Below are 27,428 nucleotides of genomic sequence, written 5' to 3'. Positions count from 1 at the left end.
TACCAACATTAATAGAGATGGTCCGAAAAAGGTGGTCTTGGTCAGGCTACAGTGCTCGTATGCATAACAGGAGGATGTTAGGAGTCACAAATTAGTTTTCAGTCCAGTGTTAGCCTATTAATCATTGCGCTTACAAACTTTTGAAGCACAGCGTTTGTGCTCAGTCAATGATTACATCAAGGAAGCATATTTCTATTCACTAGTTTTTGGAAGTAACTGAATGCATTGTGAGTGAGGACATTATATGTATAAATAAAAGATAAATCTGTATGTGATTATTTCTACGTTTATTGTATAGAACAGTTAACAGATATGGTAGGTAGTGTCATTGGCACTTTGTACAGCACTTTGGTCACTGCCAGAGTTATTTTTCAATGACCTTTACGAATAGTTAAGCACTTCATAACAATCATACTTGAGTAATCATCAGAGTGAATTTGATATGCGTACCTCCCTGGTAAAATTCAAAAATAGGAAGAAAAAACAAGTTTCTTAATTATTTTCTCTATCTTCACTTTGCTTTTTATGTTGTGTCAGAGATCTAAATAAGCCTCTGTGAACCTTGAGTGCGGCTCAGTGCAACTGAGTGCTTAAATATTAGTTTCACGTTACAGTTGTACAGCTAATAAAAATGTTATTGTAGCCATATATGACATTTTAAAATGCATTTCCAGGGAATGAACATCGTTAAGCGTATGCATGATAATTATATTTTTGACGAGCGTCACATGTCTTTTATTTTAAAATTTAATGCGATTTTGCGACCGGAAGTAAAGTCCGTGTTCACATTACTTACTTGAACGCAAACAGTGGTGTCCGGGCGCTGCAGTGATATTTGTGGCCGCCCAACACGATATCTCTCCTCTGCATACAGATTTAATTCGGCCTGCATCACGATTTACAAGATAAAGATTGTCGTAATTCTTGTTATAAGAATTGTTAAAATCCGTCACATCTGGCAAAATTACATTTTTTCTTCAGGTAAATCGGTCCAGCTAACGACGTTAGTTAGCAGGTGGGTAACGTTAGTATGATTTTCGGGCATCGCAGTCGGGGTGCCGTACCAATGAAGGCATCGATCTGACGTTTTGTCCAGTGACAAAGATAGCTAGCAACCACTAATTTCGTACTCTCAAGAAACTCACATTTAAGGCAGATATTCTTGCATATAATGCTAAAAGACACGTTTTGCATTTTTTGTCTGAGCATCGCGGATGTCGGCATTGCTTAGTTAAGTCGTGTAATATCGTCAGCTGGCCGGTTAGCTGGCTAACGTTGGTACCCTGAACTTTTTGTGCGGATAACTTTGCCTGATGCTGCTTCGTCTGAAGATGACCTGCCATCTTGCATGCTAATGAACCAACATCTACTGCAGATCGTTACATTTCCATTCGACTTAATCTGGGACCCTCTGGATCTCTCATCTGGCCTAACTTGGAATCCCCGGATTCGATTTACACAATCTTTCTACCTAGCTAGGTTAGGTGGCTAGGAGAAATCTGCTAATCCACACACTCCTTTCTTTAGCTAGGTTTTATTTAGCGAATCATCCGTATTTTTGCCAGTACTGACGGTACCGATGAGCCTCCTTTTAACGTCAGGACACTGCTGCCTGGTAACGTTAGCTTGCTAGCTATATAACTAGCTAGCTGCATTTAGTTGCTACGGTTTGCATCTTGGCACACGGCGTCTTTTAATAGGAAATTAGGCGCATACTCACTGATTTAAACGTGACACGCGAACTTCATCGGCTATTTAACATTGCAAACTAGCTAGTTAACAAATTATGACTTGACTAGCCGGAATCACCAGCCTTGCTGTGCTAGGTGGCTAGCCAGGTATTTGGAGCACAGCTGCTAGCTAGTCAGCCAGCTAAAAGTTGATCTGCCAGTGGACTTCGGACAGATTGTTCCGAACAACACCGATGTCACATTTGATTGAATTTTGAGAGCAGTGAACTCATTCCAAATTTGAAAGCTTAAAATGTCAACGCGGACACCGATGCTACCGGTAATAGAACATCCAACTAGCCAGGTAAGATGTTCAAACTGGTTGAACGCAATCATTTTACTTCCTCGACCAGCTAGCTAACTTAACTAGCTATGCTAGCTTTCGTGGTTGTCCCCCACAGTTGGTGCATAGCTGGCTGGTGAGTTTGGAAACAGAAACCGACTCAAGTTATTGTATATACATGCTTCTTTGGTTGTCTAAAGTTTGTTCTACACTCAATGAATATCATGCATGTTAGCCAGCTAACTAATTCACAGCTAAGTTATTTTTTTAATCGAAATGTACGTTTTTAATGATGGCTCAACTAGCTAGCTACACAGATAAGTGTAAAGGTACTTAAAATGTCTGATAACGTCTTGTTGCCTACGTTAGGTACGTTAGCCATTCTTAGCTGTTCGAGAATTGTGCGCTTGGTAGTTTTCCTCTTGAATCAACTACACCCTTTTCCCTGAGTCTTTTATAACCATTGGCCTACGTAAATATCATTTTATATAGATATGATTACTACCCTTTTAAATCAAGTGTAAGATTCCTCGAGGTGTTGCATTGAAGAAACTAAGTTCTCATTCTGTTTGTTTGCTGACCTTTTAAGATTAAGAGGTATCAAATGTCACCACACTATTATTATATATTCAGCTAAGACAAGGTTTTCTGCTATTTCTTGTTTATATTTTTGTGATTGCATGTGCAACTTGAAGGTAGTCATCTAGAAAATATTTAAACTTTTAATGTTTTTCAGAACTTTCCGGCCTGCATTTTTTTTTTTACTATTGGTTTTATTTTCTACCTTTAAACACACTTTTTAAAAAAACACGTTAGACTTTGTACAGTGCAGTAGCACAGACTTGCACTGTTAACCTAAACATCAGCTTGACTTCTTCCGCTGGCGTTTTTGAGATCACTGCTTTGTTTGTTGTTGTGATGGACAAGGAAATTAGAGTAATTAAGATGTGAATCAACATTAAGCTGTAATAGAATCTGAATGATTAAAAGATCTTGCTATTTTCGTGTTCCTTGTTCAGATGTTCTCATTTAAAAGTAAAAGGACCTGAGGTTTAGGCTATAGATGAATTGGAATGGACACAGAACTTTTTTTTTTTTTAATGCACAGGATTGTATATTCATACTGCATCCATTTCTTTGAAGTGAATCCAATGACCAAATGCATGTGTAAATATGCATCATGATTGTCAAAGTTAAATTCAAATGGCATGAATGAGGCTTAATGCTACAGTGGGTTTTTTTTGTTGTTGTTTTTTAAGTAGACCATTATATGTGCTTTAATTTTATAGTCTTCTGTAATATGAAACCATTCATTAATTAGTGTTTAAATGTATAAATATCTCAAGGACAGAAAGCAAGCAAAATGTTTGGCTTACAAGAACATGGTGCTGGAAGCTGCTTTTCAAAAGCTGCTTTTTTGCACTGTTTTAACCAATTTTAAGTAATTTTCCATTTCTCAGCTAGTGAGTTTTGTACCATCTTAAATCAACAAGGGGCCAATAATGTAAGGCTGCTGTTTAAGTAGTAGGCTATGGAATTTTCTTTTTCTGAATCAGTATTTGAAATGGTATGAAATAATGAAGATAAATAATTTTGTTGATTCTTTCAGTTTCCGTTTTTGAAGTTTAAATGTAATCCATCCTAAATTTGAATAACATTGTCCCCAAAGCAGGTAAAAGTGGCCCAAATCTAATTTTTTCCTTCATATGTTATCGGGTTGTTATATGGATGATGGTGTGAACAGCAAAAATGCAGTAAATCTGTTTTAATTCTGATTTGGACCACATCTATGTGGTAGCGAAATATGATGCGTATCTGATATGTGGCAATACGACTCAGTCTGAACAGCCCTACTGGTCAATCAGACTTAAAATTTGTCATCATTTTTGCGCTACCTGGAATGAAAGATGGATGACAAAGTAACAGTATTTCACTGGTGGAACAGACCAACGATAATTATCACTTGGCAACAGTCTCTTAATCCTAACTATAGCAATGACAAGCTTGTGGCATGGCACGTTCCTAGCAATGTAATTAGTGGGCAAGAAGAGATTAGCAAATAAATTCATCTGTTGTTCATTTATTTTTGTTGCTTGCAGGATATTTAATTTGTTTCTTAGGGTGCAGATGGCATCTATTGCAGATTAACATGAGTATTAACGTTAGGCTAATGGCTGTTGACTCCATTTTGATTGTTTACCTGTGGGTGAGTGTGCCATATGAAACTTTATTTTGCAGTGCAGATCAGTTTAAGGGCATTGTCTGTTTACACTTATGTCAAATGAAAGTCGCATTAAGATATTGTGAACATCCTAGCAATAAAGTTGGATTTGGTCAGAAGACCTGCTGTGTGAATGTAGCCTAAGAAATCCTTGGTCTGAAAAGGATCTACATCATTGTTATTAATGTCTAGCCTTGTTGTTCCTAGACTTACTCCCAGCCTCTATCCAGACTTACATTTCCAGTTAATCTGGGTTTGGACCAAGAGCCAAGAAGTTGTCAGTGAAGGCTTATGTGTATTGTTGATGTTTACAGTGTTCTACAAATGACTTTTTTGTTTAAGAAATATCTTCCCTGTGATATGCTTGTGTGACACTTCCCCCCCCCCCCCCCAACATGTCAAGGAAGCCCAGTGTCATTTCTCTCTCTCTCCCCACCCCCATGCACTACTGACCTTATGTACTTGTCAATACTAACAATCAGCAACTTTGTATTTAAATGTTCTTGATGTGGTTTATGGAGATGTTATGCACTTTGTTGTTCAAATGGCTTGAGCTGGCATGCTAACAATATGCATATGTATAAAATGCATATAATAAAATGATATATATGAGCATATATTGATACTTGTATTGCCTTGATTTGTGGTCATACTACCATTGACTAACACTGCTGTAGCTTTTGTTTCATCACTAAAGTCTTTCATTTCGGTGATGGTTGTGATTGCTTAAAAGGGAAATTATAAAGGCTCTTAGTCAAATAATAGGAATCAGTTGTGCTAACTTGCATAAAACCTGATCTTTGTGTGGGGTCTTTGCTCCTCAGGCATGGAAACATAGTGGTGTTTTGCTGAGGAGGAGGAGTCAGGGGGAGGGTTCAGCTGGCCTGTGTTTGTGTTCTGGCTGTTACTGCTGTGGTCTGAAAATAGCTGTTGTGCGATATTAATACCCTTATAAATGACAAGCTGGCTTGCACATCTCTTTTATTTACCCCTTCTGCTTTTGCTAGTGTGTCCCTCCTTGTGCTCTGTTTGCGATAGACTCTAAAGATTGGCTCTCTCTCTTTTTTTTTTATATATATATATGACCTTCCAAAATGGGTTATGCTTTTGGCAACAACCAACATGGCATGTTTTCAAGTGACTGGAGTCATTCTACAAGTTAGTTTTAATGTTCAGAGATATTTGCTGTAATAAGAGTTGTCCTTTTCTCCAATATGAACCTTTTTGCGTTGTTAATGATTCAGCTCTTGGCCAAAATAATTTAAAATGTACGCTGCTCTTTGTGAGGTTTCTTAACCTCATGCTGGTGGTTTTTGTGTGTGTGTGGTCATTTCATGAGAGCTGCTTGTACTGCTATGGTCTATTTGGAAAAGCAGAGTGTGAGACGAGGCAGCAGTACGGATAAAGTGTGTGTCTGTGTGTGTGTCTGGGTCGGGTGGGGGTGGTGGGAAATGTTTAGAGCAATAGATCTCTATGGCAACAGGAAACTTCTAAGATAGAGACTGCTAAGTGAAGGTGAAATTCAGCCCTTCAGATTGTGGCAGTGTTATTTAACCGTTTAGTCTCTGATTCACCCCCCCTACATCAGGGTGCCAAAGTCTTTTCGTCAGGTAGGATGACTTCGTTAGCTGATGTGAGGGGCTGTAAAATATTAATAAAGATGATATTTAATTTGCCATGTATTTTTTAAAATTATTATTTATTTATTTATTTTTATTTTTTTCCCCATGTATTTGCTTTCCACACACATTTGCCCACAAGCCTCTCAAAAAGCATATCTCCTTTATTAGAGTTTGGCTTTGTACTTTGTCATTTATTTGGGCCCTTGGTTTTGTCAGCCAACATTGAGGCACACACTTCTGACCGAGTGGACTTCTTTTTAAGTGCTTATTAAATTTCTAATTCTAATGAATTTCTACTTTTGTCATTTGTAGACCTAAATGTATTGATTTTGGTATTGATGTAGAAATTGCATATCAATTCATGCTTTATAGTGAGCTTAGTTGGTGGACATGCATTAACTCAGTGAAACTTTGAAGTTGAGAGAGAGTGGGTGGATCCTGTGCATGATTACGCCAGTGCCCCAGGGGGAAAAAAGGAAGTGTTGGAGCAAACTGGTTTTTCCAAGGAGACAGGTAGAGCTAGTTCATTTGTGGGTCATAAAACATTGCTATGTATGGGTGGGTGTCACCTTTTATCCTCCAGTAAACTGGTTACATTGCTTAGCGCCATGTGACTCTTGTCTTCTTAACTCTCAAGTGCAGCTTTAGCTGCACAGTTGGCATGTTTTGTGTGGTGGTAATGGTTGTGTGCATGCATGTGTAATGTGTGTCTGTGTATAGTCTGAGAGAGCGGTCGAGCAGGTTAATCTTTGGCAGAAGTGCTTATTTCATATCTTCCTCCTCCTCTTTTCTCTGCACGGGTGTGGTCCTGACAGAATTTTGCTGCATTGGTTCAAGCAGTTGTTGTAGAGCCATAGCAGATAAACCTCCTTTCATTTTGTTCACTCCTTATCTTCAGGTTCCCTCAAAATGCCGCTGCCCTCGTCAGGATTTAGCCGTAAAGCTGTGAGGAGAACCTGCTGTGAAAGAATCTTTTGTATAAATTAAAGCTCACTGTAAGGTTCATTAGGTCTTAATCTGAAATGATGACAACTACTATTTTTAGGTGTGGGTAACCATTTCAGCTTTTTAGCCCCTTGTCACATACCATATATTTCAAAATCAGCTGTTGCCACTATAAACTAGCATTGGGAATGTATGTCAGGAGAATTTGAAGGCCAGGCCCTTCAGTGTTTTTACCATCCCTTTACTCGAGTCCGGTGAGGACAGTGGCCAACCCGTTATGTTAACTGGTCTGTTGAGTACTAGTGATTACAAAATCCAGTACCAGATTTGGAGGTGAATACCTTGATTACCTGTTAATTACACATGTAGGCTGGGACCTGTGGATTTCCTGATCTGGATGTTGGAAAACATTAACCTATGTTTTTCCCCTCTTTGTCTCTTCTCAGAAAGGTGAAATGCTTTTTAATGCCTTATCTGATAGAGTAAATTTTTTAATTTTTTTAGCCGCTTCAAGAAAAAATTAAATAAATTTGGACATCATACAAATCATGACAATGCATTAAACAGAGGATGTGATTATTATTATTTTTATTTTTTTTCTTTTGTGAACTGTATGGACTAGTTGTCTTGGTTTTAACAATTTGACATTTTTTTCCTAATCCTTTAAAAAGACATTTACAGCTGTTTGTGGTGTTGTGTAAACTATGAAATTCTGTTTACATCGTAGTAGTAGTGACTTTCATTTAGACTAATTGTTGCATTTATTTCCTAAAACTAATTTTAACCTGCTTAGTCAATAGAAAGTACTGGCCAAGCTCATAAAATAATTTGCAAATCCTCTCTAGTACGTTGGCATCTCTCTTCAATCTCGAGTTGTTACTGATACTTCAGATCATTCTGGCACTAAATTTCTGGCTCTCTTCAGTGCCTGTAAGATGTATAGGAGGAATGTTCATGCTCCTGTTATACTATAAATTATCCAGAAACCTTATGCAAGAGTTGTAAAGTGCTTTTGGAAAAGAATAAGGAGCACTTTAATCCTTTTCCAAATGTATAGATAATGTTTTTGCTCAACACAACATACCATGTATTGATTTAAGTGATTAATTTGCTGCATATTACATAGCATGTTGAATAAACAATAATAATTGTACACCGGATACAATGTCAAATGTTTTTGAGTTTCACATGGGGCCCAACCCACTCACTTCATACTAGAAGCCACAACATCCTAAACTCTTAACAGGGGTCATCAAGTAGATATCTCCCTTCATCAGTACCTCCAGAAGGCTTAAACTGAGGTCTGATGTACGTGCATTTCTGTAGAAAAAACTGAAGGTTTAATTTAATCGTGGTAATATTGTATCAGTTCAGATCTTTTTTGTAGAATTGCAGCTAATATGGTGCAAACAAGACCTTTTGTGCTTTTATTTTTTGATGCGAGAATAAGAGTTTTTGCTTTTTCTTCTGAAAACATCAGAGGGGGGAGAAATCACCACTCACTTTTAAAATGCCTGGCAACCAGGAGGCCTTGTGTGGTGAAAGCACTAATGTAACGTTAGCACTGCTGTGTGCTCTCCTGGGCACGTTAAACTGGTGAACAGCTTCAGGACAGCTCGGGCTCCTTGGCGCACTCACTCCCACACAGTTCTATTGTCTTTTTTCCAGCTGTCTTGGCATGTCAGAGCGTGTCTGAAGTAGCCTTCTTACAGGGCCCTCTCCCCCTCACTGCCACTCCTCCCAACAAACTCAGACATGTCGCTTCCGGACTGTTGTGGGACTTTTGCACTGTGTTGCCTATATTTGCCCCGCCCCCTTTTTATAACCGTACTTCCGTAAATTACACCAATTCCTGTTGTGCTGTGGTGTTTGGGGAAGCTGGTCCCCTCCACTCGGACCCCCCAGAGAGGCTAGCATGTGTGTCCTATTTTAGGCCGAGATCTATTGGCCTCTGTAATCGTTCTCTGGCTCATCCATTCATGCTGTTAACCCACAGTCTTTTCCTCTAAACTACTACATAGATCTTTAACAATTAGGAACGGGTCGGTCTTGACCTATAGACATGGGTCCTTGTTGACTTTAACCTTCATTAAAAAGTGGAGGTTTTACATGGAACGTGTGGTAACCAAAATTGGAGGATTTGACCATTTTTCAATACACCGTTTTATATACAGTGATGTGTGTAAGTGGCAAGTTGTGTTTGCTGTGGGATAATTGTATGCTTTGCAGAGGTAGGTTGGTAGGCTGAGAGAGCTGTATATGTAACATGTGATGCTAGGCTTGACAACGTGGGGGTGTGGTGTTTGGTTCTTTTTTGCTGAGTGTTGATGACTAGAGCTTTGACTGCGTGAAAGGTGCTTCCTGTCCCTTGGGTTAGGTCCTCCACCCTCCAACACCCCCACCCTCACCCACCCCCGCAGTTGGCGACTGGTCGCTTCGGATGTGCCTGTATCTGTCTGCTGAAATGGTCCGTTCCCATGCTGTGTTGAACTTTTATCTACGTCAGCAAAGGGTTGTGAGGCGGCTGAGCTGAAGGTGAGAGCCGTGCGACTGACCGCGTTGCTGTCACGCTGCAGGTCTTCAGTACAGAACAGCAGGCTGTGGGGGTGCGCCGCCCATTGCAGCACTGCCAGTAAATACCTGCTGTGTGACTCGGCTACATGAGGATATGTGGGGTTTAAATGTGCTAGGATCAGGTTCCCTCTATACAGAGGTGAAGGGAGAGAGACGTGGGGAGCCACTTCTGTGGTTACATGGGTGAAGGTACTGGCAGCTTTGGAAATTTACTATTCAGCTCTAATATTCTCAACGAGCTTCTGCTTTATTACTGGTTTGTGTATATTTGTTTGAAACTCTTAATGTTCCTGTTCTCCTGTCTTTTTTTTTTTTTCTTCATTGTTGAAGTAAGTAAATAAATGACAAGTCTGGGTAGTCAGTTAGGTCGTGTGTGTGTGTGTGTGTGTGTGTGTGTGTGTGTGTGTTTGTACATATCAGATGTGGTCTGCATGGTTGTGCAATTGCTAACATTGTAAGACCTAAGTTTAATAAGACGTGTCCTGCTGTAAGACGAGGGGAAAAAACAAAACAACCCTTCCCTTTGCAGTAAGCTTGTTGCGAGTGGATAATTACAGCAATCTGAGCACTCTGGAAGAGAAACAGAACAGCTTGGCGCACAGGCAAACCCATTTCATGTTTTAAATCGAACTGGTCAGGTCTCTGCACTGCCGTTTTGGCTTGACGTTTTGTTTCTAAGGGACACAGAACCTAAAACCAGGAAGTCTAAATAAGTCATTTGTGAAAATGTAGCGCATGTCTCTATAAACTGCATTCACACCTACCATGTGTTTTGTAATTGTACTTAGGCTAGTGGTAGCTTAGTGGTAAAGGTACTTGACTTGTAATGGGAAGATTGTGGGTTCAAGCCCCACCACTGCCAAGTTGCCACTGTTGGACCTCTGAGCAAGGCCCTTAACCCTAAATTGCTCAAGTTGTATTTAGTCATAATTGAGTTGCTTTGGATAAAAGAATCAGCTAAATGCTGTAAATGTAAATACCTGTTAAACACAGATGCAAGGTGTTTAATATGTCCATAAACTTTGTGCAAAATAATTCCTTCATGCTCCTTTTCTTGGGTGTCCATGCCAGCATGGCCAGCACAGAGTAAGAGGCAGTGCTAGTGATAGTAGGCAAACCCTGGGAAGCGTTCTATGAATAGTTGTAATCTATGCAAACTGACTGAGGTGTGTATTACTCAGAAGTATGAAACTTTAAAATGTAACTTGCAAAACTGACTTAACCAGTGTCGAATAATTGAGTGCTCTTTGTGTCATACTACTGCATATGACCAGTTTGGTTCACTGTGTGTCTTTCTGGATGTTTAAAATTGTCAGTTTATCAGCTTTTTGGTGGGTTGTTAGATTAGATAACTAGCATAGGTATTGTATTGAAACAATACAAAGGCAAAGCAGCCCTAATACGTAAGCATGTAGACAAACGGCAACAGAATCATGAATATTGAGAGGGAATTCTTATTAATACCCACACATGGCAAAACGCTTAGAAACTCGAAACAACCAGTGACCAAAAGAAGAAACAAAGGGGAATATATACACACACTGACTAGGGAATCTAGAACCAGGTGAGGATGTTAACCAGGGGCCGTGGCAACATGAAAGGGGAGACGATGTCCATGTTCAACATGGGTTACTACATACAGCTTGTGCATTGATTGGGCCCCAAATTCACTATGCCATATGCAGTATGTGCCCAAAATAAGTTGTTGAATGTGGATGAGTTTTGGTTTTAGTTCTGTGGGAACCCATATGCTCCGATGCGTGTTATGCAGATAACGTGTTTGCGCAATCGATTGCGCCGGTTGTATCGACGAGTAACCCCAGCACTATTCAAATATAGCCTTCGCAATGGCATGCCTGTCCACGTTTGTGTCTCTATCGTAAGCCAAGAGTCTGTCTGCACACTCATAACTAGCCATGGTGAGAGTCCAGAGAGGGGAGGACCACAATCGGCACGCTGTTTCCGAATGAGCACAGGGAGAGCTGACGCGTAAACGGCTATGCCTTCAGTCACGCGGCCTTTCTCGTATTCTGTTCATTCGCTTGGCCCTCAGCCTGCTAGCGCACTCTGTGTTCAAGGAAACCTGTTGCCCTTTCATGGTTCTTTCTCCATGTTCCCTCTGTGAGCTGCTTTGGTGTCTCCCCCCTTTCACTCGTTCTCTTTGTCTCCCCCTCAGCTTGGTGCTGTAGTTGGTGAGTCTGGCAAAAGTCCTGTCCACTGAGTCTTACATAAGCTCATCATTAACCAATAAACTGCAAGTCCTTTTCTCTGCAGCTCTAGCTGTGTTCTCGACGGTCCTCAGTCTAGGTCAGACAGAGTAGCAAGCGATGACCTGAGCTCATGTTTTGTTTCACAGGCTCACTCCGACTTGAAGGCTGGGGGACGCTCCAACATGGCCCGTGGCCGGAACTCGCTGGCCACCGCAGCCGACGAGCAGCCACACATTGGGAATTACCGGCTGCTGAAAACCATTGGAAAGGGCAATTTTGCCAAGGTCAAACTGGCCCGGCACGTTCTTACTGGGAAAGAGGTGAGAGTCTTGATTTGCTTTTAACCAGAGTAAGAGCCTGATCATGTTTCCAGATGTCTGTACTGAATAAAGTTGATATGTGAAACAAAGTAAATGGCTTTTGTTTATGCAAATTTCCGGAGCTGTGCACTTTTGGTTTGATGTTATCAGGTTAACGTACAGGAATTCAAATCTATATTTGTCGAGTTTCACTTCATAAGCAGTAAGATGTGGTGCTGGTGAACGATAATCAACCCATTTGTGATGAGTTCATGGGTAAACCGTGGCTTCAGAGAAAGTGCAGCAGTGATCTAGTCAGTCCTTATTTACTGTGATCTTAATTGGCTGTAGAGGCAGCCCATTAGGCAGGTCAGCCTTATTCACTGCCAGCAGGGCACACTGACGGTTCACTCGCATGTGCATGAGTTTCCACTGGCCAGCGTAAGTGCGTGTGCACATGGCAGTCGGCTGTGCTGTACAGCACTCTTCACGTTCAGTTCCTCCCTGTACTGCTAATGTGTGACTGCATGTTGTCTAACACTATGATAACGCACCATGTGACTACACGCGGGGGGGGTGGGGTGGGGGGGTGGCGCAAAGAGGGAGAAGAGAGAAAAGCGTGCGTGCGTGTACCACGCTGTAATCTCCGTGTGGCGTGGCGAATTGTTTCCTGATGACGTGAGATTGGATCTGTGCTAGGACCAGTCAAGGCTGATGTCAGCCTGCTGTCTCGTGCCTTTAATTCAGATCATAGTTTACAGTGCTTTTGTCTACCACAGGGTGATTCTTCAAAACTCAGGAGCATTCGTTCTCTGCTATTGACCAGAATATGAAAGCTTCTGATTTCACTTTTTACAAACTTGAATAGTGTAAAGGTATTAGAATGATATGTAAAATATTACTACCTAGACCTGTATGTTCCATGAATCATGAGTCTGTTAAGCTGTCAACATTGTTGTTCTTAGCAGTATCATACATGAAACAAGGATCTGCCATATTGTCATCGTTGCATTAAAAGTAACATATTTTATATGGTTTTCTTTTTTTATTTAGGTGGCTGTGAAAATCATAGATAAAACTCAGCTCAACTCCTCCAGTCTTCAAAAGGTGAGGTGTTACAGTAGCCTTTTGATGACTTTTGCGGTGTTGAAAATTTGAAGCACATTTTGATTTTCCTCTTATTCTGTTATAAAATGTACAAATCCTAAAGTGCTTGACTTATGTAGAGATCCTTGTCTTCATTGCCTGTTGTTAGGACTAACTTCTTGTCCTGGAAATGTCTCTTATTCTACTCAAGACCTGAAAGGCTGCTAATTACAGGAAATTAGAGTCAAGTGCTTCCTGGGTTGGGATGGATCTAAGGGTGGATTCTTTGGCCTGTACCCAGACATGAACATATAATATGTATCTGCTACATATCAAGCATTAAATCATGTCTCCTGTTTCTAGCTATTTCGGGAAGTGAGGATCATGAAGCTGTTGAATCACCCAAATATTGGTGAGCCTTCCCAACAAGACAAATTGCCTGGGGTCAAACAGCCAGAATTTCTTGCTTTCTTTTTTGGCTATGCCTACAGTGTTGTTTTTTTTCCTCCACTTAATCTTCAGTGTCTTTTTTTTTTCTCCTTCCTTCTTGCACCCTATATCATGTAAACGGTTCACATTTTCAGTGAAGTTACCTAGGTGTGGTAGCTTTTTTTTTTTTTTTGACTTGGATGTGTATATTTTTGACTATGCTTTCTCTTTTCCTTCTTGTCCATGTAGTGAAATTATTTGAAGTGATAGAAACAGAGAAGACCCTGTACCTGGTTATGGAGTATGCCAGCGGAGGTCAGAGCTCTCTCACCTCTCTTCCTCTGTCCCTGCATCATCTGTCCATGGTCTCATGGTGAAATACACCACATACAGCACTCTGTCCATCAGCAGAGATGGACCCTTCCTGTCCTGTTTTAAGCATGTAGCCCAGGTATACTGTCCATTCCTAGTTCCTGTGTTAGTGGAGCACATTCCTGGCCAGGGGGGCCTCTTGTTGCAGTGCTCTGCAGTGACGCTAGCCCTCTGATGCTGTGTCTGATAACCTGCTGTCCATGACTCACTCTCTACGTCATACTTTTGTCCAGCTCTGACTGTGTCCTCTCTCCTCTCTCTCTCTCTCTCTCTCTCTCTCTCTCTCTCTTTCAACTGTCTTGCTCCTCCACTTGTAGGAGAAGTATTTGATTACCTCGTTGCCCATGGCAGAATGAAAGAGAAAGAAGCCAGAGCTAAATTCAGACAGGTAAGTCTATGGTTTTTCATGCACTCTTAGACGCTAGTCCTGTACTTAGGATGGTTGGTATTTGTGTGCTGTCTGCATCCCTTTGCTCTTGGTTCTATGGGCAGATTGTGTCAGCAGTGCAATACTGTCACCAGAAGTGCATCGTTCATCGAGATCTTAAGGTGAGCATTACGGCATTTAGCTGACGCTTTTATCCAAAGCTACTCAATTATGACTGAATACAACTTAAGTAGTTGAGATTTATGGGCCTTGCTCAGGGGCCCAACAGGGGTAACATGGCAGTGGTGAGGCTTGAACTGACAACCTTCTGATTACTAGTCAGGTGCCTTAACCATTGAGCTGCCACTAGGTCTTTTAACATCTTTGACGGTGAGCAGTCAGTGGTCCACTCATTTCTGATTAAGGCTAAGAATGACAGACTGATGTCTAACCCTGCTTGAGAAATGTAGAGTTGATTGTTCTCTGATCACAGGCTGAGAACTTGCTCCTGGATGCAGACATGAACATAAAGATCGCAGACTTCGGCTTCAGTAATGAGTTTACTCTGGGCAACAAGCTGGATACGTTCTGCGGAAGCCCACCCTATGCCGCGCCCGAGCTCTTCCAGGGCAAGAAATATGACGGGCCCGAGGTGGACGTGTGGAGTCTAGGGGTCATCCTGTATACGCTGGTCAGCGGCTCGCTTCCATTTGATGGACAGAACCTAAAGGTAAGAAGGAACTTGGAGCAGTGGCCATTCTGTTATTTTAGCTCCAACTTTTGTCGAAACCACATGATCCTGCCTTCTCAAATCCCATACTGGATGGATGGGGAGCGGTTTTGGATAGATCTCTACAAATAGAGATCACTTTGTTAGGGTAAGGGGCCCATTTGTTCCTGGGCTGGATTTCAGTTCACTATTCTGACTGGGCAGTGATATGTTTTCACAGGAGCTGCGTGAACGTGTTCTAAGAGGGAAGTACCGAATACCCTTTTACATGTCCACAGACTGTGAGAACTTACTGAAGAAGTTCCTAATTCTCAACCCAACCAAAAGAGGCAGCCTTGAGGTTAGTTTTTGCACGTCTACTGTGACTGTTGATTCCTCAACATGCCTGTGAACTAGCAGTTAGCTTATTTGAATGACAGAATGAAATTTATACCTCACGCTGCACTCTCACCTTCAAGTTTTCAGAAAATTGCAATTTAGTCCATCAAGCTGCTTGTCCTGTGTGAAGGCAGGCACTTGTTCCGCTAGGATGGCTTCTCTCATCTTGCCTCCACTCCAGTGCTAACCTCTGTGTCCTCCCTCTGCTTATGTCCAGCAGCAGATCATGAAGGACCGCTGGATGAACGTGGGCTATGAAGAGGAGGAGCTGATGCCCTATATTGAGCCCCAGCCTGACTATAAGGACCCCAAGAGGACAGGTCAGCACCCCAGCAGTGCAGGGGTTTGGAAGAGAGGTGGGGCAGACGTCTGGTGCCAGTGGGCGTGGGGTGGGGTGAACAGGGTTGGTGAAGAGAAGGGTAGTGCTTTGGTGACGGGATGATGTCATAATGGACGTTCGAACACGTCCTGTGAATTGAGTGAACTCCATTTCCATTGGTGTGGTTCTTTTGGTTGAGCTTCTGTATCTGATGTGTATCTGAGCTTCTGATGTATTTACGTGTACTTTTTACTAATTTTGTTCTAGAGTTTTGGTTTTGAATATAACAAATCTATTCCTCTAGATATTATGCTGCAGATGGGATACTCTCAAGATGAGATACATGATTCCCTCATTAACCAGAAGTATGATGAAGTCATGGCAACGTACCTATTACTGGATTATAGGAATTCAGAGGTGTGTAGAAATATAGGCTACCTTGAATTTGATTTGCTTTTAAGGTTGCATATCCCTTAATTTTTGCAACAAGTATATCGTGAATCGTGAAATCCTTGGCTAAAAGAACACAGGAGAGCAAGGTCCTGTGTGCGGCTCCTATCCATATTATTGTTCACTTTTCTCTGTCAGCTGGACGAACTCTCAATAAAGCCCCGCACCAACGTTGACTTCGCGAACAATGCCCAATCGCCTGCTCACAAGGTCCAGCGCAGTACCTCCAGTCAAAAACCCCGCAGGACCACAGACCAAAGTAAGGCTGGCTTGACCCACCAGAGGCCCTCTTCGCTCAGCATCGCAGCTTTTTGGCAAGGAAATGCAAGTTCTCGTGGTTACGTTCCCCCACCTTTTGTGTGTCGTTTGTTTTCATCGCGGTAGGTTCATCTGCCTCATCCAAGCGATCTCAAGGGGACAGCAAGCACATGGGCGAAGACTACGGGAGAAAAAGCTCTGGCAGCTCAGCTAAAGTTCCCCCCAGCCCGATGGCCCCAGGCGACCGCAAGAAAACCCCCACTCCTTCCACCGTGAGGCCATAACTACTGCACTACTGCTCACCACAGTCTAGCTTGTGTGTGTGCTTGATTACTCCTTTCCGTGCCGTACAGAACAGCATACTGTCTACTGGTACAAGTCGTGGAAGAAGCTCCCCAGTTCCTGAGAGAACCACTCTTGGTGTGCAGAATGGCAAAGACAGGTATACCCACAACACAGCATGCGCATCCGCACACATCTCATTGACGGTGCTAGGTGTGTTCACCGACGTAGTGCATCTTAAGAAAAATTACTATTTCCCTGTGAAGCAAAGCGCTATATTGCATGTGCACCTAAACCTAAATGAGTTGGTGTGCATGTGTGGACCACAGTGTTTGCAGTGGAGCAGCAGGCTGCTCTTGACCTAGCCTGGGTGTCAGCATGGCAAGCGTAATGCCGCACACACTCGGGCCTACGCTTCAGCATGGCTAGAGGCACCAGCCTGGCTTGCTGTACCTTCAGGGCTTTAGAGGACTGAGATGCTTGCTGAGAACCAAGTCTCCCCCACATTTTATAACTGTAGAATGGCCAACGCAGTTGATTTGAATCATCGAAATGCAGCAACTGGTATGTTAAAAAATTGTTGTAGCAGTAAACATTGTATACATAACTGAGCTTGTCATAACTGAGCAGTTGGTGTTTAAAAAAAACCTTTTCTATTTTACAGGGAAATTGGGAACATTTTAGGTCACCTACACATCTCATGAGTTTAGTACTATTTCAGCCTGGCAGACAACTACCAGGACAGTTTGTGTTTGATGTATTGATGTGACTCATTTGTTTCGCTGGATGAGAGAACCAGCCATTTAAGTGTAAATGAGACTAATGTGAAAACCTGATGCGAAATAAGATTCCAGTCTCGGTGGTGTCTCAGCATAACCTCATTCCTTTAAAGCGAGTGCTGTGGAGACGTGCACGCCAAACACACTGATTCACATAAAAGAATTACTTGCATTTGACCTCGGCGTACACAACGTCAAAAAGGGGCTCAGTGTGGTTGGCGGCTCCTATTGCACAGACACGGTGAGCGGCAAGAGCTGCACACAGCAGACCGACACGGAGACCGCATGGCTCTTCAGGCTGGCTGATGCTGAACTGGAGGAGACTCCACACTGCGTGGGCGAGGGTGTTCTCAAGTTGTGGAGTGGCATAGTGCTGATTTCGTACCGCCCTTCATCTCCCATATGCACTTTTTTTTTTCTCTCTCTCTTCTCAGCGCAGTTTTGTCTGATGCCTGTCGTACTGACTTTGTACATTTCTAAGGAAGATGCGTTTGAAAGTAGTTCATACCCAGAATTTGCTGTAACACACGCTGTTTTCCTTTCGATGAGCGCTCTGCCTGCATCAGCAGGAGCACCTGGCAAACATGCAGACGCACTCAAATTTCCATCCGTATACAAATGATCTGCTCTTAGTCGAGTGCTTTATTTTTGCAGCCTCTAGGTTTTACCTCTTCTAAGCTTCTTGTTGCTCTTCATATGCAAATCATGTGCTCCATGCAAACACTGTACCAGGAATTTTATCATGCAGTTGAACTGATTTAACCTATTTAATTAATGTGAGCCTTTTATAAAGCTGCATACATTCTGTCCAGTTTCCTGATTCATCCATAGTGCTTTGCGTCCAACGTATTTGCTTTGCTGAAATAATGCAAGTTTGTCTTAATTTTGTCTAATCAAGAATATAATGTCTGCAACAACTCTAGGATTGTGTGAAGATCAGCTTGCATTATAATCTCTGATCAGATGATCATCTTAGAATGCTTGGTTGTTTTTATGTTCTGCTGTGTTTTTAGAGTGTTTGCTGTGATAGTGTACCCTCCCACCCTTCCCTCCTAGCAGCCGCTCCTCCATCAGCTCTAACCTGCTCTCCTCACCCCCCACCCCCCACCCCCTCGGCCTCCTCCCCTGTGTCGGAGGGGTTTTGAGGAGGGGGCTGTTGTGGATGTCTCTCTCTCCCCCACCCTTCCCAGCTTGAGCACCCCAGGGTCCCGTGCCTCTACCGCCTCGGCAGCTGCTGTCCTAACCTCTTCCTCCTCCCGCTCCCGCCACCACAAGTCCCTGTCCACCTCGGCCCACCCCAACCCCCCCGACCTCCATGCACATCGGCCCAGGCAAGTGGCAGCTGGGCCCGTCCTTTGGGCCAGGGGCGAGGAGCAGATCCGGTGAAGGCACAAGAGCCACTCAGCCAGGCAGGGACAAAAGGCACCGGGCGCTAGCTTGATTAGGAGCGTCTGAGGTCAGGGTTATTCAGTGCAGTGTGTTGAGTTCACTGTGTTAGGCCGATCGAAGCTTGACGTTAGTTTCTGTCCTCCTTTGTGAGCTGTGAGACGTAGCTTGTGCTAGACATGGTGTCAGTAGGCAGGGTGAAGTTACCCTGAATAGTCCTGTTTAGTCCCGGTAGCGTCACTCATGGAAGGGGTGTTGAGGCTATAAGGGGCATCAGCAAATGCATGTTGCGTTTTCCCCGTCCCAGGTAAACACAGCATTGTTCCTCCACTTTGCCAACGCTGATCTCCGACCCCAAACCAGGTGGAAGCGGTACTTTTGCATCCGACTGTAAAAGTCAGTGTAAAAGCCCGTCCACTCAACTCTACTTGCATGTGGTGCAGCATGCATGCATGGGCAGCAATTTACGCCTCACGCTGTGTAGCTCCAGGGTTTGCTGAAGCTCTTGGCAGTGCAGCTCTGCTCTGTCTGCAGTGGCTCCCTTTTATTACCACCTTTACACCCCCCCCCCCCCCCCCGCATCACTTCTGCCCTCAGAGTTGGTCGTCCCACAGCGCCTTTCCCCTTCGGACTCTGCTGCACTACAAGCACCGAGTTGTACTGTTGCTGCCATTCTCGGTCAAGTTGCACACCCTAACTTACTCTGTCGTGCTGCGCTGCGTTACTGTTAATCCAAATTCCAGTTACCAGAGCCGTTGCATCATACAGGGAAAGCTGAGTTATGTTACACTTTTGCATGCTAACCACCAGCTTTTCTCTAATCCCTGCAAATGCACGGCTTGAATTAATTAAGCAACCCAGTAGCACTAATTACACAAAGTTTGACTCTCTTAATCAGTCTGCTTTGACTTATCACTAAAATTCATGTAATTTCAAATGGCATATATAATAGAACAAAAACTCTATAAGAAATGCAAGTGTTTGCAAATAATTATTATCAAAGAATGAGAGCATCATTGTGTGAACATGGTAAGTGAAGACCATGGCTAGACACCTGGCATTAGAGTAGTGCCCAGTGCCAGCACTCAGCAGCCCTGCATTCTGGATCTGAGTCTGGCCCGCACTGTATTCATGATTTAATAGCACTACAGGTAATGTGCATTTTCAAATGAAACCCAAATAAGCGTTTAGTTATGCAAAACATCTCAAATGCTGTAGAACAAAGGGAATTTGTAAGTCAGCAGTTACCAGTTTTAAAACATTATATGTAAAACTCAAAAGATTAGCACCTAATTAAAAAGAGGGTATTCTTTTTGAATGTTGAAAATAGCAGTCTGAAAATGACTGATTAAACTCAAATATGAGTTTATCTAATTAAACTAATCCAGTACTGGCTGTGGCATCGGTCTCATGTATTTGCTGTTCAGGCAATAATGACATGTTTTGGTCTTTTACAACGTGGATGATCAAACCTTTATTAAGAAATGGCAAAACAGCTGTGGGTGTAGGGGGATTTGGGTATTAAAGCAGGACTGGGATGGGGATACACTGTGTTGATTGGTTATTAGTAGTAACCACGTCTTGTGCAGTGGTGATTGACTGACTAGGTTCTCTGCTCTTATTTTTAAAAGATGTTTATGTTGCCTTGATTTGGGGGGGGGGGGGGGGTCACTGAATGGAATCTTCTCTGAAATGTTTACATACATTTGCTCTGTTACACACCATGTGCATTCACCCACATACCCACACTCCCATAGAGGTAACTTTTTAACTTAGCAGCCAACAGATTAATTTGAGTCTGTGTAAATGTTGACTTGACACTGCATTACAGGTTAGCAGTAGGCCTGAGGATCTGCCATTTTGCGCAATGAAACACTTTGAACTGTCTCACCTTTCGACCCCTTGTTCTGTTCATTTTTCTGTACTGGGACCCTGCAGTTATGCACTAGTTAATACTTCAGCTGGTCCAGGCAAAGCGCTGGCCAGTCCCTGCCCCAATGTCCCACCCAGGAAATCGGACTGCTTACAGCCTACTCCTCTTCCTTCCTGCTATAAATGTGAAGGACCTGTAGCAAATGATTTATGGAGGTGGTAAGACAGTATGATGCTTTCAGGTCGTCTTTTGGCCTCCTCTGCAAAGCGGCATTTGACTTGTTTTTGTGACTTGTTATTAAGCTATTGTTATAGTTTGTGAACTGCACTGTTCAGAAACACAGCATGTGAATGCAGAATTGCATTACTGATTGGAGGGGAGGGGGGGGGGACCCTTGGTTAAGTGCTTATGTGATGGGAGACCGCCTCCTCCTGTTCTGACCAGGTTTGCTGATTCAGAATGGTCTTGCTAACCCTGCAGCTGTTCATGTTGTTCCCTTCAGTAGCTCATCCATTTATTGTATTTGAGACCGGCGTCTCAATTCCATCACAAGTGCACTAGTAAGAATAATCTGGAAGTGAGCCAGATCTTAGATTCTGTCTTTACTTTGGAGTTGGAGACTAGCCCAAGCTATAAAAAAGTGAGAAGGCTGTTTAAAAGGGTAAAAATCTGTTAATGGTGTTCTTTCTCTATTGTGTTGAATTTGGCTGAAGACACAGCCTGTTTATAAAAATCAGCATCACCAAGGGAAACGTGGCGTGTGCATGATCTGTAAAGAAATAGACTTTTCACAAAGAATTAGTTCAGCTATCCTCCTTGGTTTATCAAGGCAATATAAACATTTTTGAAATGCTACACAGTATATTTTGATATGACATTTGAAACATAAATATTTTAAGTATATGGATACTTTGCCTGTCTACCAGACAGTTGTTATATAACATGTCATAAATGTCACCATCTAATGTTTTGTCTACCTAATCTATTTTTTATTTTTTTTATATTTTTTTTTAAACCAAAAAACTCCAAACACAGCACCGGCCCACAAAGAGTGCCAGGGGTCTCTCCCTCAACACAGAACATAAGCAGCTCCACGGTAACAGACCGCACCAACTTCCCCAGAGGGGTGGCAACCAGAAGCACTTTCCATGCGGGCCAGCAAAGGGCCACAAGAGACCAGCATGCCTCAGCTTACAATGGGCCACCAGCCTCCCCCTCTCTCTCTCATGGCAACAGCCAGGTTCGGCGCCCTGGTACAGGCATCTTCAGCAAATTTACCTCCAAATTTGTACGCAGGTGAGTTCAGCTCCATGGGAGCAGAGCGATGCTGGGCTCTGTGAGCATGTATATCCTTCCGTTTACTGATTATTTATGTATTTAACAAGAACAAGACACCACTAGCCCTTTTCTAGATTGGAAGATTTAATGGAAATGGAGTAATGAGATGGGTGGTCAGTTTTAGACAAATGTATAGGGTACCGTAAGGAGCATTGCAAACAAGATTGAATTTGAATTTAAATTTCAGTTGTATATTGTAGTTTTTGGTTTCTCTTTTGGGATGGTCTGAGGACTCCAGGGGCATGCTAATGACCTTTAGCACCTTAGCTCAAAGTTATACAAGCTCACAACTAGTTTACTTTGTCTAGCTATACAAGGGAAATGCAAGCAACGTTTGTCCATTTACAGCCTTTAGCAGGCGCCAAGTTAAGAGCAGCTTTAAAGATGTGATTTGCCATTCTCTTGGAAGACTTATCTTTATGCTAATACAAGTAGTATAGAGAGAGAGAGAGAGCGCAGTGCCTATGCTTACTTAAATTGTTTTAAACACCATTATTTTAGATAATTGTGACACATACATATGCATTTGGCCTGTTGATTGTGCAGTACTCCCTTCTTTTAGGATGAGCTTGTTTGGAGTGGCACAGATATCTATGGCTAAGATCAGGTTCCTCGTGATTTCAGTGTGAGACCCCCCCCCCACCCATAATGGAACTAACCCTTAACATTAAAATGAATCCCCATTTTAATCTCTTAATTTTATAATTAAGATTTAATGTTTCTACACTTAATTCTGTATTCTTCATTAGCCTTGTGTAAATGCAGTCATCATAATCTCATTACACAACGTGACCGTCATTTCGTCCTGTGCCCTCTAGCAAACACCCAGGTGCTGTCTGCACATCTCAGAGGCTGAGGCTGCACATCTGCAGCTGCTCAGTCTGTGCTGCCACTATAATCCATTCCCTTGACAGGCTACCTGGGAATATTTGTTCTCTGTACTTTATAGGATTACTATATTTCTTTCCACACATTTGAGAACACACCCCCCCCCCCTTTCTTCTTCCCAACTTTTTTTTCTTTCTTTCTTTTTCTCTCCTTGTAGAAATCTCTCATTCAGATTCCCCAGAAGGTAGGCAATAAAACTATCCTTGAGTCATCCCAAAGACTTTATTTTTGCTCTCTTCCTTCTGTAATCTTTTATGTCTTGACCCAAGGGTTTTTGTTTTGGTAAACATTTGCTGTACATCTCTCCATGGATTTGCCTTGTACTAAAGCCCTCCGTTCTTCACCCAGCTCACCCCCTGGCCAGCCCTCACCTCTTTCCCCCTCTTTGGTGAACAGCTCTGATCCCTCACATCTCACCCCCCTGGCTCCCCTTTTGTCTTGCCCTTTGGGCTCTGGTCAGTGTCTTTTGTGCCTTGGCCCTTGTAAATGGTCTCCCCTGTGCCGTAGTCTGTGCTGTATTCATGCAACTCTCCTACAATGCAGTTAAGCAGCTCTGCTGCAATCGACTCCTCAAGGTCACAGCTGCGACACAAATAAGCTCTAAAACCTGAGAAACCTGATGAACCTTCCCCTGAAGTGGCATTTCTTGGCAGCTTTGTAATAAAGCTAATAGCAGAGTGAAACCGAAGTTCACTAAACATATGGCATTTAGCTGATGCTTTTATCCAAAGCAACTTACAATTATGACTGAGTAACATTTGAGGGTTCAAGGCCTTGCTCAGGGGCCCAAGAGTGGCAACTTGGCAGTGGTGGGGCTTGAACCAGGAACCTTCTGACTACTAGTCAAGTACCTTAACCACTGAGCTACAACTACCCTACTAAATTGCTAAAACACTAAACCAAAGTCAGAGTTCTGTAAAACTCAGAATCCACTGTAGGTTGCATTTATTAAAGACAATGTTTAATGAATTTTTAAAATTTTAAGCAAATAGTAATTTGTATAATTAGATATGTCTGTCAGGTGAATACACACAGGCTGACAGGGCGTGGACAGGGTGTAGTCTCTGTCTGAATGCTAGGGCTTTCAAAGACGAGTGTTTTCCTTCTTTCCGTCGTATATAGCTGATTACTCAAATATTCCAATGGCTGTATGAAACCACATGTTTGGTGCTGATGTCCTTTTGTCTGTGAGGGGATCTTGGCCTGAGTGTACTCCAGCACTCAGAATATCGGGAGTACACACACTTCACTGCAGTCTCTTAAACAGCTGCCTGTAGGAAATGCGTAGGAGAAGTTTTTTACTTTGTCTACACATTATTTAGATGCTAGTTGTTTTGTTTTTTTTACATGGGCGGTATTTTTTTAAGTGGAAGACAAATTAGGCATGCAGACATAGTGGAAAACTAACATAGACATTTAGAATTGTGACCCCTTGTGGTCAAGTATGTGCTCTGATTATTATAGACACAGAGTGGTTTTTAATATAAATTTTAATTTCCCATTTCCCATGTGGTCATAAAGTTTAATGGATATACATTCATAGCATCTTGACTTACCGTGAAATTTATTTAGCTGTTGGTTATAACTTCTGCAGCAAGCATTGAGCTAGTCAGTCAGATGTCTAAGGGAAAGATTGCTTCTCTATCCAAGAGAGTGAGCATGTGCTTGCGTGCACGTGTGCTAGAGTAAGTAGCGGTTAAACCCTGAAGGCTGCAGCGTTTGAGAAGCAGTTTTACAGTGATTGTGGTGGCAGGACTGTAGGGCAGTGCTTTCTGTCTGGCGTCTTCTCCTTTCTCTTTATTTGGGTCTGGGGGAAAATGGACGTGGCTGAGCTCCTGTAATGTTCATTGTCCTTTCAGTCTCTCTGTAAACTGTTAAAACAAACATCTGGATAATACATGGAGTGAAGTCAATTTTAATCTAACTAAACTATAAACTTTGTTGTACTACAACAGTAGTTTCTTCTTCAGTGAAAAATTTTATAACCTATTAATCATGTATGAATATGCTCAATGCAGTTAAGACATCAAAAAGATTACTGTATTACTGAATGCAGAAAATCAGACGTGTTCACAGGTAGTGAGTGAAATTGTAGTGTTGTAATTAGTCAGCGCAAAGAAAATGACCAAAACTGAGAGACTAAACTTGTGCCGATTTTCTTTGAGGAGTCCATATGAGGGAGAGGGTCGAGATGAGGCCAGCAGGTGAGGACATCAATTAAGTATTAATTAGTGCTATAAAAGCATTTTAACACAATCAGTACTTTGGATGTGATTTGGTTAGAGCTTTTTAGTCTTTAAAAATGAATGGTTTTAATGATATTTAACCTAACTCCAATTTAAATAGGAATGACACATTTGAGAAACATTTTGTCTTCTGGAAACTGTCAGTTGGAACCATAGATGTCAAGCCCTTTCTAGTTTTTATACTTGACAGTTAAACTGCACTGATTTTAATGAATTACTACTATTAGACAGGTAGTACTACAGCAGTAATGGTGAAGTGTAGGTATTTTTGTTTTTCAAAAGTTACATTTGCTACATATGTATACACATTCTTGGATCAAATAGTTTAGGTAGCTTTTTTACAGAATGCTGAAGGATGCCAACTTAGATTTGACTGCATTGTAGTTCTGCATCATAATGTTGCATTATGCGGACCCCCAACCCCCACCCCCCACCCCCGGCCTCGCCTGCTCCCAGAGCGTTATTTTAAGATGTTAGCCATATTCCCCTATGCAAGAATTAAGCCTACATTTTTGTGTGGAAAAGAGTAAGGAATGCCATTTGATGTTTAGCCTGTGTTTGCCCAGTTCAGCCCCATGCTTTACAAGTAGATGTCACAGCTTTGCTCATTAAAATCTTAAGTGTTTTCAGTAGACCCAGATTTAGTATAACTATAACTTTGCCTTTGCTTTCATTTGGTGACTTTTTCCTGTTTGTCTCCTCATCACCTCCACCCAAGACCCATGTTGAGCACTACAGACAAGATGGAGAAAGGTACCCAGGGTTCGGCGGGTGATGAGAACAGGGACTCTGTGTCTTCCTCCTCCCCTGTGTCCAGCACACCTTCATCCACTCAGTCCACGAAGGACACCAAGCCACGCTCATTGCGTTTTACCTGGAGCATGAAGACCACCTCATCCATGGAGCCCAACGAGATGATGAAAGAGATCCGTAAAGTGCTGGACTCCAACAGCTGTGAGTACGAGCTGCGCGAGCGCTTCATGCTCCTGTGCATGTCGGGGACCCCATCGCGCGACGACTTTGTCCAGTGGGAGATGGAGGTATGCAAGTTGCCCCGGCTCTCCCTCAATGGGGTGCGCTTCAAAAGGATCTCGGGCACATCCATTGCCTTCAAGAACATCGCCTCCAAGATCGCAAATGAGCTAAAGCTGTGATCATATTTAGTTGATCCATAAAAGAGGACGAAATCAAACTGCGGATGACATTGGGGCCTGCAGCTCAGAGGTAGGATGTAAAGAGACTGGACCTTGTGTGACGCAGCGGACAGAGTGGCAACCTCAGAGATGGAAGCAACGCAGAGGTTAAAGACTATAAATGCCAGCGCTGGGACAGGTTGGTGGGGGAGGCTTGTGTGTATAGACATTTTAAGGGCCGCCTTTATTTTTGGTGGAAGGTGTTTTTCTTGGTTTATGTTTTCTGTCCCCACATCATCCCCCACCTACTTTCTGTTGTCATCTATTATTTGTGGTGATTTTGTTTGTTGTTGTTTTGTTGTTTTGTAGTTTTTCATGATCCTCAGTCATTTTGTTATATTGATGGAGGAAGGCAGTTGATGTAATTAACGAACTGAAAACTGTTTGCTGACGGTTCTTATTCTACAAACTCAAACCAGCTACTGTCTCAACACGCTGTAATCCCCACCCCTTCCCCCTGTTACTTGATTCTCTTCTTTTTAGTTCCAGGTCGATGAACAGAGAGATTGGTGGTTTGACACTCTGAATGTACAACACAATTAGTGATGGGTATCGGAGATGCAAGTGCTACACACATTCAATGGAGCCATAGTCGAATTTAACTTCGCTCATCATGCTCAGAATGGTTCTAATTCTCTACCCCACAGTAAAGCCTACATCACAGCAATGTGTCGTATCTGAGCTGAAATGAAAGTGCAGACTTGAACCCTCAGTGCTCTGAAGGTGAATTACCTCTCTGCACTCTAAGCCCAGACAGTTAGTTTTTCTTTTCCTGCTGCAGGGGTTATATATCAGAAACTAATTAAGGGCCAGTTAAATAATTTTTGGTGGATTGTAGTGTAATTAAGAGTCGCTGGTTGGTTTCAATGTGCTGCACTGGACTAAGTCTGTGTTTTTGTTGCCTTTCTCTGGAGAAGATAATATTATAAGAATAAAAAAGTTGGATGATTGTTGTGGACTTTTTTTTCCTCTTGAGCAGCCCTGGTCATAGTATCAAATGAAAGTCAACATACCCCTTATAGAAATCATCACACAGCTGTAATCAACTTAGCATTCACAGCATATAGCTTTCTAGGGGGGGAATAGTTTTTTAAGACATGCAGTTTAAGCAAAGATGTCATATGCAAGGACACCAGGCCTCAGAATTTTGGATTTGATGTTTGAAATGGA

The 27,428-nt window shown here is 42.4% G+C and overlaps 1 protein-coding gene across 14 annotated transcripts; it reads left to right on the top strand.

The window, feature by feature from the left end:
* Positions 1-809: 809 nt before the first annotated feature.
* Positions 810-27,208, top strand: mark2a (MAP/microtubule affinity-regulating kinase 2a). 14 transcript variants are annotated; one of them, XM_027023873.2, is made up of 19 exons: positions 810-2,034; positions 11,732-11,905; positions 12,938-12,991; positions 13,334-13,382; positions 13,649-13,714; positions 14,089-14,159; positions 14,264-14,320; positions 14,632-14,868; positions 15,089-15,208; positions 15,464-15,566; positions 15,870-15,982; positions 16,154-16,274; positions 16,400-16,545; positions 16,627-16,715; positions 21,629-21,889; positions 22,977-23,003; positions 23,168-23,274; positions 24,985-25,023; positions 25,784-25,877. In XM_027023873.2, the coding sequence occupies exons 1-19, from the start codon at positions 1,984-1,986 to the stop codon at positions 25,792-25,794; spliced, it is 1,896 nt and encodes a 631-aa protein (XP_026879674.2). In that variant the 5' UTR covers positions 810-1,983; the 3' UTR covers positions 25,795-25,877. The 14 variants fall into 14 exon arrangements, with proteins under 14 accessions (XP_026879674.2, XP_026879673.2, XP_026879667.2 ...); XM_027023872.2 differs by lacking the exon at positions 23,168-23,274 and having other exon boundaries at positions 810-1,015; positions 25,784-27,208; XM_027023866.2 differs by lacking the exon at positions 23,168-23,274 and having other exon boundaries at positions 15,467-15,566; positions 25,784-27,208.
* Positions 27,209-27,428: the final 220 nt, after the last annotated feature.

This window comes from Electrophorus electricus, chromosome 6, assembly GCF_013358815.1.
Source record: "Electrophorus electricus isolate fEleEle1 chromosome 6, fEleEle1.pri, whole genome shotgun sequence".
NCBI classification, from domain to species: Eukaryota; Metazoa; Chordata; class Actinopteri; order Gymnotiformes; family Gymnotidae; genus Electrophorus; species Electrophorus electricus.
The sequence above is the reverse complement of the archived record's forward strand: the minus strand, read 5'-3'. Positions and strand labels throughout refer to the sequence as shown.